Source organism: Hylobates moloch, unplaced genomic scaffold, assembly GCF_009828535.3.
Source record: "Hylobates moloch isolate HMO894 unplaced genomic scaffold, HMol_V3 SCAFFOLD_8, whole genome shotgun sequence".
NCBI classification, from domain to species: domain Eukaryota; kingdom Metazoa; phylum Chordata; class Mammalia; order Primates; family Hylobatidae; genus Hylobates; species Hylobates moloch.
In genome coordinates this window covers 95,704,030-95,716,139 of record NW_026652283.1, presented here as the reverse complement: position 1 = coordinate 95,716,139, position 12,110 = coordinate 95,704,030, and the positions used below count along the sequence as shown (strand labels likewise).

Here is a 12,110-nt window from a genome sequence, read left to right as displayed (position 1 = left end):
ACATGTTAAACTACACCACAGGAAAAGAATAGGCAAACTCCAGAATGGTTTGGGAAACTTCACAGAATAAACTGTCAGCTTATTCAACAAATAAAACACAAGGATAAAAGAGTGTTGGAGTATATAAAGGTTTTAAAAGACTTAACGAAACATAACATACAGACTTTATTTGGACCCTGATTCAACAAACTGTTAAAAGCACATACATACTACTATGGTTTGAATTTGATCCCTCCAAGCTTCAAGCTGAAATCTGATCTCCAATGTTGGAGGTGAGACCTAATGGGAGGTGTCTGGGTCATGGGTATGGATCCTTCATGAACAGATTAATGTCCTGTCCTCCTTGGGGCAGGGAAGAGTGAATGAGATCTCCCTAGGTTAGTTCCTAGAAGAGCTGGTTGGTAAAAAGAGCCTGACTCTTGTTCTCTAGCTTCCTCTCTGGCCAGGTGATCTCTGCAAACACCACCTCCTCATCGCTTTCCACTGTGAATAGAAGCAGTGAGAGGCCCTCACCAGAAGCCTAGCAAATGCTGGCAGGAAGCTTCTTGTATAGCCCCTGAATCATGAGCCAAATAAACATCTTTTCTTTATAAATTACCCAGCTTCAGATATTCCTTTACAGCAACACAAAACAGATTAAGACACACACTTATGATATTTATGAAACAACTGGAAATTTGAACCCTAACTACATATTTGATATTATAGAATTATATGAAAAAAAACTTTATAGAGTGTGATGATGGCATTGTTGTGACTGACGAAAATTTTTTTCTTTTAAAAATATATTGAAATATTTACAAGTGAAATGTTATAACTTGGACTTGCTTCAACATAATACAGCACAAGGGTAAGCAGTCTAGGGTATAACACAAAAAACTGGATACACACTGATAATTGTTCAAACCAAGTAATAGGTAAATGAAGGTTCATTATTTTATTCCATCTACTTGAGTATTTGTCTGAAATGCTAAATATCCTAATAAAGTTTTAAAAAATTCCTTTAGTGAATGCCCTTAAAATTTCATTATGAAGAAAAAGAAATACTTTAATACAAATATCCTTAATAAAAGTATATAAACTGAGAAGCAGTAAAGAAAAAAAGCCATTGAAAAATATTTTCTGATACACTAGAAGATTACCAGCAGGATCTTTAGTGATCTAATGCCACACTACTCACATATTCTTGATTTCCTTTTTATTTGAACAGGTTTTAAGAGTAGGTTTTAAGAGTAGTGACTAATTTAAAAAAAAAAAAAGTCAGTTGTTTGGCTAGAAGGATAGATGGGACTTAATGGTTAGTTCTTGAGTGTGAGAGACTGAGTAACAAAGAGCTTAGATTCCCTGCTACAGTCTACCTGTATGTTAATTGTGGGGACAGATTGTCAGCTTCCTTTGGTTATTGCTGAAATTGGCTGCATAACATTTTACAATTGTAAGAACCCTGCAATTGGTTACTTATTAAGCTTTTAAAAAACTGATTCTCATAAGTTTCTGTTACCCAATAAATCGTATGGTACCTTTCAACAGTACATACTTTTAAAGGATTTACTTGATGAATCAATCAATATTTTTAGTAAATCCTTGCTCGAGCATCTCCCAAATAATGACTATTACCACCTGGTATCAAAGGATGATCACTTGTTAATGGTACATAATTACATACTAAATAATAATAAATGAATATATAATGAAACAATGACAAAAAATATTACAGGATCTTAAGAACTTTTTAAATGGTGATAACATATATATCCTTTTGTATCTTTTGAATTTTAAAACATTTCAGCTGACTGCAGTGGTTCACGCCCATAATCCCAGGGAGACTGAGGCGGGAGGACTGCTTGAGCTCAGAAGTTCAAGACCAGCCTGGGCAACATGGTGAAACCCTATCTCTACGAAAAATACAAAAAGTAGCCAAGCGTGGTGGCACATGTCTGTTGTCCCAGCTACTTGGGAGGCTGAGGTGAGAGGATGGCTTCAGCCCGGGAGGTGGAGGTTGCAGAGAGCCAAGATCATACCACTGCACTGCAGCCTAGGCAACAGAGCCAGACCCTGTCTCAAAAACAAACAAAACAAAAAAAATTTAAAAAATTTGAACCTATTTAAATACACAGGCTGGGTACAGTGGCTCTCGCCTAATCCCAGCACTGTAGGGAGCCGAGGTGGGCAGATCACTTGAGGTCAGGAGTTGGAGACCAACCTGGTCAACATGATGAAAGCGTCTCAACTAAAAATGCAAAAATCAGCCAGGTGTGGTGGCATGTGCCTGTAGTCCCAGCTACTCGGGAGGCTGAGATGGGAGAATCACTTGAGCCCAGGATGCAGAGGTCGCAGTGAGCCAAGATTGTGCTATTGCACTCCAGCCTGAGCAAGACTCTGTCTCAAAAAAAAAAAAATAAATTAAAATAGGCCGGGTGCAGTGACTCATGCCTGTAATCCCAGCACTTGGGGAGGCTGAGGTGGGTGGATCACCTGAGGTTGAAAGTTTGAGACCGGCCTGACCAACATGGAAAAACCCCGTCTCTACTAAAAATACAAAAAATTAGCCGGGCATGGTGGCATGTGCCTGTAATCCCAGCTACTCGAGAGGCTGAGGCAGAAGAATCACTTGAACCCAGGAGTCAGAGGCTGCGGTCAGCCAAGATCGCGCCATTGCACTCCAGCCTGGGCAACAAGAGCGAGACTCCATTTCAAAAAATAAATAAATAAATAAATAAATAATAAATTGAAATAAACAAATAAAATGAAAACTTTTACAACTAGTGGTAAAAAAAAAAAAAAAAAAGAACCAAATTTAGCAAGACTTACCTAGCAGGGGGAATTCCTCTCTTATAAAGATCCATCCTCACTTTTTCTCCCACATGTCTATAAATCTCCACTATAGCCAATAGTGCAGCATCTCTCACCTGTCAAAGAATTCAGAACTTTTTAAGAAACTTATATATGATACAATAAAATACTTCATCTCAAGGTAACATTACACTAACAGACCAACTTGAAGCTCTAAGTGGGTTTTAATGCCCCTGCATATATGGCTTGTCATCAGTAAAAAAACAAGAGGGCCTGCCAAGATACTTCTAAAAGATGATTTTACAGAAATTTGAGAAACTTGTCAATAAAAGTTACTTATTAAGCTTTTAAAAAATCTATTTGTGGCCAGGTGCGGTGGCTCATGCCTGTAATCCCAGCACTTTGGGAGGCCAAGGAGGGTGGATTGCCTGATGTCAGGAGTTTGAGACTAGTCTGGCCAACATGGTGAAACCCCGCCTCTATTAAAAATACAAAAAAATTAGCTGGGCATGGTGGCATGCGCCTGTAATCCCAGCTACTCAGGAGGCTGAGGCAGGGGACTTGCTTGAACCAGGGAGGTGGAGGTTGCAGTGAGCCAAGATCGTGCCACTGCCCTCCAGCCTGGGCGACAGAGCAAGACTCCATCTCAAAATAAATAAATAAATAAATAAAAATAATAATAATAATAAAAAAATCTATTTGTAGGCCCGGCATGGTGGCTCACGCCTGTAATCCCAGCACTTTGGGAGACCAAGGCTGGCGGATCACCTGAGGTCAGGAGTTCGAGACCAGCCTGGCTAACATGGTGAAACCCCATTTCTACTAAAAATACGAAAAATTAGCCCAGCGTGGTGGCACATGCCCGTAATCCCAGCTATTTGAGAGGCCGAGGCAGGAGAATCACTTGAACCAGGGAGGTGGAGGTTGCAGTGAGCCAGGATCACGCCATCGCACTCCAGGTTGGGCAACAAGAGCGAAACTCCGCCTCAAAAAAAAAAAAAAAAAACAAAAAAAACCACCTATCTGTAGTAAGATTATGTAAACAACTGCCAATAATTACATTAATACAAATTATGATCATGGTTAATGTATTTTCCTGTATTAAAACTGCATTTCAAGAATGTGGCCTGAACTCAAGATACTTTTTATACTAATATTCACAGCAGCATTATTCACAATAGCCAAATGTGGAAACAACCCAAATGTCCATCCACAGATAAATGGATAAACAAAATGTGCTACATACACACAATGGAATATTATTCAGCCTAAAAAAGAAGGGAAGGAAATTCTGATACATGCTACAAGATGGACCTTGAAGACATTATGCTAAATAAACAAGCCAGACACAAAAGGACAAATATTCTACCACTCTACTTCTATGAGGTACACAGAACAGTCAAATTCACAAAGACAGAAAGGAGAATAGTGATTGCCAGGAGCTGGGGAGGGGAAGGGGGCGCCGGGGGTGTGACGAGGGGGCTGCCAGGGACTGGGGATTTGCTGTTTCATGGGTACAGGGTTTCAGTCTGGGAAGATGAAGAAGTTCTGGAGCTAGATGGTGGTGATGGGTGTTGCAAAACAATGTGAATGTACATAATGCCACTGAACTTACACTTAAAAATGGGTAGAATGGTAAATTTTATATTGTATTTGCTACAATAAAAGGAAAAAAAAAAGAATGTGGTCTGAATACAGGAATTTGAAAGGTAGCTCTAGTTCCCTTGCACAGCTCATTGTGAAATAGCAACTGAAGAGACAGTAGAATTCTCTACAAACCTCTTGAGGAGCAGGTAAGATCTAAAAGAAGGGAAAATCTTTCCCGAGGTCACTCCAAATGGCCAAGCTGAGCCAAAAAGGTTACAGTCAAGATTCAAGTTGACCATGAGGGACATGAACCAGAACACATCCCTGTATTATACCTATAGTATAGACCAGGGTCCCCAAGCCCCAGGCCATGGACTCATATGGGTTCACAGCCTGTTCAAGGACCACAACAGGAGGTGAGCGGCAGGGAAGTAAGCTTTACCTCCTCAATTCTACCTCCCGTCAGATCGGTGGCAGCATTAGATACTCATAGGAGTACAAACCCTATTGTGAACTGTGCATGCGAGGGGATATAGGTCGCATACTCCTTATGAGAATCTAACTAATACCTGATGACCTGAGGTAGAACAGTTTCAGCCCAAAACCATCCCTACCCCGCCCGTGGAAAAACTGTTTTCCACAAAACCAGTCCCTGGTGCCAAAAAGGTTGGGGACCGCTGGTATAGACAGCTCAGATAAAAACGTTTCTAACAACTGATATACCACTGATATAAATCCTCTCTGTTAAGTAGGGTTCTTACAAGTGCAAAATGTTATGCAGCCAATTTCTGCAATAACCAAAGGAAGCTGACAATCTGTCCCCACAATTAACATACAGGCAGACTGCAGCAGGGAATCTAAGCTCTTTGTTACTCAGTCTCTCACACTCAAGAACTAACCATTAAGACCCATTTGTCCTTACTACTAGCCGAACAACTGACAAACATAAGCAACTTTCATGAATATAATGTTTTTAAAAACTAACTTTGATGGATTTTTTTTAAATGAGGTAACATCTTGATTTCAGCATCCTCCTCCACCCTCTCTCCTTTTTTAAAAACAGAATGAGAGGACTAGAAAAGAAATGGTAGCCAAAAAATCAGTCAATGCTTGAATGTAAATAAAATTTTACCTGACTGTTGGAATCTCCAAACAGGATACACAAATGTGGTACCAACTTGCTGATGACTAGTGGCTGAGCCCCAAAACTAAATATAATTTGAGAAAAAAATAAAATTTGTTTTTAATAAACAGTAAACAAAATATCCCTATACCTTCTTGTCTGTAGCAATATAACAAATATAGTGGAGAGGATGGGCACACATCATTAAAACACGAAGGATACGAGACATAAGCAAAAAATAATTCTAAGCAATGTGAAGTACGCAAACTTGAATAATTACAACTGACAGTGAAGACACCACATAATCCAAGAGATTAAAATGTTCAACAATGGCACTCTTAAACCTAGCAACCTATGAATAACTTAAGAAAATCAGGGTTTTCACTTTTAAAATTGGGATTTTTTTAGACTGGTCTCAAGTAAGTGCATTCCAATGAAATAAGTAAATTAAAAAATCTTTATGCTCATGGCAGGAGAGACAAAACCCAGCACAAAGAGCTGTGCAGACTGAGTACACTTATATGCTCTAGAGGGCAGAAAGGACTATAAAGTAATAAAAGAAAATAAGTGAAAATATAGTTAAGAAAAGGAAGTAGCACTATAGGAAAAGTTGAAAGCTACTACATATGACCTATGACATTGCATAGAACCTAAAAAAATAATCCAGAGCAAGAACAAAAGTCCTAGCATTTTTTCAGATCAGAGTCATAGTTCTGTGGCAACTATGGCAGCCAGAACTCTACACATAGCTACCAGCCTCACTGTCTAGTTACCTGGGAAAGTTTTGCTTGGTCTTTGATTCTGGTACCCACTCACACTGCTCTAGGGGGAGGGTGGGGATGGGAAACGACTATGTGAAATATCACTGAATTAAAAGCAATTCCAAATTCAATCCAGAACAGAAATAGATACTAAGTTATCAGCATATCAGTTCCATGACCACCTGTTTTGGGTGGCTACTATTAACACACTAAAGAAAAAAAGAGACACAATTATTACTGATATAACTGAAAAATCAAGAACGTGAAAGATAATATACACAAAAAATGAACAGTAAAGGTATCAAATAAAAAGTTATATGCTTTAATAACAATTTTAAATGTGTTATTACCATAGCTTTCCTTGACTTTGTGAACTGAGGTTTTTTAGAGAAATAAAAAACAAGACAGTTATTTTCAGTAATCATAAAACTTACATGTTTAAGGTTTCAATAAGACACAGACACACGCCTTCTCGAGATCGAAAATTCTTGTGTTTAAAACCAGAAGCCAACTGCTCCCAAATGTACTATTTGAAAGAAAAGTAAACACATATAACAAAAAACTAAATTATTCATGTTATAATCTTTTATTTCTTCCCAATCTTACTACCAACCTTATTGGTAACTGAATGTTTTCATCGGACTGTTGTTCATTTCTCCACTACTTACAAGTTTTTCTAAGCCAAATTACACAGTTGCTCTCACCCATTTTAATTACCTTAATCACATTTTAGTACTTTTATATATTTCACTTTAGATTTTGATTTTTCTCAAAAGAACCATGTCCAACAACTGAAAACCTTAGAATTTCCAAGGACACAGGATTTCTTCTATAATTAAGAAATCTTTAATAACAATGCTGCCATTATAAGTCCAGCAGTCCAGTAAGTATTTAAATGGTCCAACATTGCCTAGCAACTAATATAGACTCACATGGAACAGGCTTTTTTTTGGGGGACATTTTATAATTCAGACTTTTTTCCTTTTAATGCTGGATCCAAATTCAGAGACGTATTTGGGCAACTCATTTTATAGCTACCTACCACACTTTTCTGTTAGAAAAAGCATAGATAAACCTATACAAATAATCTAAACCAATTATTTTGGGCATAACAAGAAATCCAACTTTATTTTTACAAACGTAAAGCCAACTGTACCAATCAATCCTTTCTCCACATTTGGAAACACTACCTTTACCCTTTACTAAATTCAAATATACAACATACACAGCCCTCCTCTTTCTGTACTCAGTATTCTTTCTGGAGTCTGTATTCAGTTCTATTAATATATTTCTCTCTCCCTACCAAACTTTCAAAAAGGTGGCTTAAGAAATTACAAAAAAAAAAAAAAAAGGCTTAAATGTGAGTAACCTGACTCACCAATACTACCTCAGGAACGCTATTCTATATAAATACTTATATTTATGTTCAAAGATAGAAGGACAAGGGATGCCCCTTATGGTACTGTTTGTAATCACAGAAAGCCAAAACAACCTAAAATGTAAATGAATAAACAAGAGTGGAAGGATACCCACCACAATATTTAAAAAAAAAAATTAGTTCTGAAATATAAAATATTTGGGAAAACATAGTAACCACCTGTGAAAAAATTTTCTTCTGGTCTCTGTAGGAGTTGAAGAAATGAACGATATAGCATTCAGTGTTCTCAAAATACGCTTTCTCAATAAACATTTTATAATTTACAAAAAAGAGAAACCAAAAAATCCTAAAGTATAATATAATCTGTATACTGTCAAATCACTGAAATCTATTAGTCAGCTTTTAAAAAAAAGCATCAAAGAGTACAAAATAAGAATCAGAAGCAAAAAACCAGAAAGTCAAACATTGACACTGTATCTTAAATATCGACTTCTTAACAGTATTAGCAACAAATCATTGTTTAAAATTTCAGCGTTCATGCTTGCTGTGGCTTTAATGATTTCCTGTGATTACCATTAGCAAAATCTGAATTTTAAAATGTAGGCTTACCATAGGTGGTGCTACTTGATCCATTAACTTCAATATCAGAGTCTGAGATTCATCTCGAACCTTGTCTTTGGCATCTCCCATTCTGTCTATTAAAGCTACAATAACTAAAGAAGAGGAGGGAGTAAAAGAGTAATTACTTATAACTTATCTCCATTAAAAACTATATTTTTCAAAATTACAAATAGCAATTGTTTCCATAAATGAAGAGTTGTGAGATAAAGAAATTGTTTAAGTTCTTTACACCTAAATCCAATAAAAAATAACTGAGAAGTTTCACAAGAATACATGCAGCATGACATCTCCTTATAATAATGTTCAAAAAACAGCAAAACTAAATATTATTTTTCTGAGAGAAAGGTATAGATGAGGGGACAAGGAGGAAGTAGAATTCAAAGAGAACAGGTTCTAAAGTCAGTTCATAGGGCAAAAATATCTCATAGTCAAAATTATCTTCCTGTAATCCCTTAAATTACCACTACCATTTAGTGTGGTCATATTAGGTGTGTGACCTAATGTCTATTTTTTAGACACCTTTTGTCTATTTCCTCAGCCATAAATGTGGGTAGCAGTACTCAACTCAGAGGATTATTGAAAATTAAAAAATAATACACATAAACAACTCAAAGAGTAAAGGGCACAGAGTAAGCACTTTCTATAATATGCCACCTACTATCACTATCACTATCATCATTCTGCACGTTCAAAAGCAAGGAAATTTGCTTTGTTTCTCTTTTGATATTACAGCTACACAGTAGTCCCCCCTTATCCACAACTTTACTTTCTGTGGTTTTAGTTACCCATGGCCAACTGTGGTCTGAAAATATTATATGGAGAACTCTAGAAATAAACAACTCATGAGTTTTAAATTGTCTACCATTCTGAGTAGCATGATGAATTCCTGGACTGTCCCGCTCCATTCGGTATGGGATGTGAATCCTTCCTTTGTCCAACATACCCGCACTGTTTACATTACCTGCCTATTAGTCACTTAGTAGCTGTTTCGGTTATCAGATCAAAAACACATCGCATGTATAGTCGCAGTCCCCAATCTTTTTGGCATGAGGGATTGGTTTTGTGGAAGACAATTTTTCCACAGTGGCAGGGGGCGGGGAGGATGGTTTTGGGATCAGGCATCATAAAGAGTGCACAATCTAGATCCCTCAATATGCACAGTTCACAATAGGGTTTGTGCTCTTATGAGAATCTAATGCTGCGGCTGATCTGACAGGAGGCAGAGCTCAGGTGGTAATGCTCACTTGCTGGCCACTCACCTCCTGCTGTGCAGCCCAGTTCCTAACAGGTCATGGACTGGTTTGGACTATCGGAGGCTTCAGGAATCCACTGGGGGGTCTTGGAACACAGCCCCTGAAGATAATGGGGGACTACTACATAGTTTTTCTTTCTCTGAATCAACGGGGGACTAAGTCTAGTTTAAACAAGGGAAGGAGAAAGAAATGAGATCAAGAAAAATATTTCCCTGGTTTATTTATAGACACATATAATTAAATGGGTATATAATTTGAAGCCAATCTATTATCTATAATGTAATAACCAAAACTGATATAGTAATGAACAAGAGTTAAAGAAAAAAGAAATTACATTCTTTTTGGGAAAAAAATGACTAGAGAAGGCAACATGCCAAATGGAAAGATAACATCCAAAAACCTTAAGCTTAATCACAGAAATGACTGTGTAAGAAAACAATGTCCTCAACATAAAAATCGTAAGTCTAATTATGAGGCAATGTTCATCAATAGGAACAATATAAATTCTTCTCATACATCTTGGATGTACTGTTAACACTACAAGAATTTATCAACATCTATAAGGTTGGCCATTATGGGCTTCTGGTTCTGATAGCTTCTGAAAGGCGGAAGACAATAGTAAACACTTAACAAATGTTAGATATTATTATGCACTAACCACTAAATTATCTCATTTAATCCTTGCAACAGTCCTATGAAATACAGTAGGCCCATTTGATAGAGAAGGCACGGCAGGATTAAATAACTTATCCAAGGTCATGCAAACAACAAGTAGTGAAACCAGGTTTTAAATAATTTATACTGGCCGGTGCAGTGGCTCACACCTGTAATCCCAGCACTTTGGGAGGCCAAGGCAAGTGGATCACTTGAGGCCAGGAGTTTGAGATCAGCCTGGCCAACATGACAAAATCCTGTCTCCACTAAAACTATAAAAATTAGCCAAGAGTGGTGGTGCGTGTCTGTAGCCCAGCTACTTGGGAGGCTGAGGTGGGAGGATGGCTTGAGCCCAGGAGGCAGAGGCTGCAGTAGGCTAAGATCACACCACTGCACTCCAATCTGGGCAACAGAGTAAGACCCTGTCTCAAAAAATAATAAATAAATAAATATCTATACAATATGAGATCAAAGTCATAACCATCTCCATTTACTTATAATTTGAGGTGTTTGCGTGTGTGTGTATATGTTAACCACCATATAACAATAATGGAAAAAGAAAACACACTTCATTCCTGAGAGGTGAAATTTAACTCCAATAAGAAAATTCAAATGTTGGCCCAAACAGGGGCTCACTTCAATATTAAAAACCATTTTACGAAACACAAACAAAAACAAAAAACTTCACATTACATAAAATTATTACAGCTAATAATTTAAACAAGAAATTCATACTGTTTTTGCACTGGATCGCTTTTTAACACATACTACCTTGAAGTCAAATAGAACAAGATCGTATTCCTAACTTTACCAGTTATTAATTACAAAACAGAAAATTCTCTGAACTTCAAAGTTTCCTTGTCTGTAAAATACGGAAGGATGACAGAACTATACCTCACATGACTAGTGACAGGATGAAGTAAAACAAGGAAAAAGCACCTGTGCCAAGCCCATGATCACTGAATTATCATTTAATATGATGAATATTCGACAAATATTTATTAGGTATCCAGAACAGAATTTTTCACTCAATAGGCTCTCCATATGAATGTGTTAAACAAATGAGTCAATCTATCACAGATTGGAATTTGGACAATGACAAATGGAAGGAGTCTGAAACGTAACTCTTAGTATTTTTTTTCTTTTAGCATTGTACAAGATGCAAACCATTCTACAAAAGTGATAACCGGGTAGCCTAACTATTCTTGTATTCCTTCTACAATAACATTTTGGGTTAAAATTGTTTAAAATTTTAAAACAGTTTACAAAATTTGTAGGATACGAGATCCTTTACTGAATCAGTTATAAAACCAGGGCTGGTGATCAATATTAAATGTAAATTGTATATTTTTTGTTTGAAAATTATATTTTTCCACAATATATGTGGTCACAAAAGGAAACTAAAATATTTTCTATTATTAATACTATGTATATAGATTATATATTTAAGAATTACATTAATAGAGCTTATACTCTTCTTGGAACTGTATCTAAAACCAAAAATGAATCTCAATTTTCCTAAAACACTTCTCACTTTTAACGTAAACGAATATTAAAAATACCTGTAATGATAACTAATAACCCGAGTGCACCAAAACTAAACATTATCTCTCAAATCAAGTTATATATATCTACAGTTAGATTATCAAAAAACCTTCCAGACATAATTCAACTCCTTCCTTTTACAGAAAGACTCCTAAAGTGATATGGCTAAGTTCTGTAACAGAGATAAAACCAAAAAGCTAACTCTGGGACTCTTAGTCCAGTTCCATACCTCTCTAAGAGCATACAGGTAGGCTGCCTATCTTGCAGAGCTGTTCTACAAATTAGAAATGAAGTGAGAATAATCTTTCATGTGTGTAAAGTACTAAAAGGGTAAAAGGTAAGTAGGCAAAAATGGGTAAAAAGTAGGCATTCAATTAATTGATAGCAAAGCTGTA

The 12,110-nt window shown here is 36.8% G+C and overlaps 1 protein-coding gene across 25 annotated transcripts in view; it reads right to left on the bottom strand.

The window, feature by feature from the left end:
• Positions 1–12,110, bottom strand: part of CLASP2 (cytoplasmic linker associated protein 2) — a 226,429-nt gene that overhangs the window by 183,586 nt on the left and 30,733 nt on the right. For all 25 annotated transcript variants that reach the window (XM_032162155.2, XM_032162156.2, XM_032162161.2 and 22 more), the window contains exons 3-6: positions 8,252–8,355; positions 6,699–6,790; positions 5,513–5,588; positions 2,812–2,909 (exon numbers count right to left, since the gene is read on the bottom strand). In XM_032162155.2, the coding sequence (XP_032018046.1) occupies positions 2,812–2,909; positions 5,513–5,588; positions 6,699–6,790; positions 8,252–8,355 (370 nt within the window). The remainder of the gene's footprint in view (positions 1–2,811; positions 2,910–5,512; positions 5,589–6,698; positions 6,791–8,251; positions 8,356–12,110) is intronic.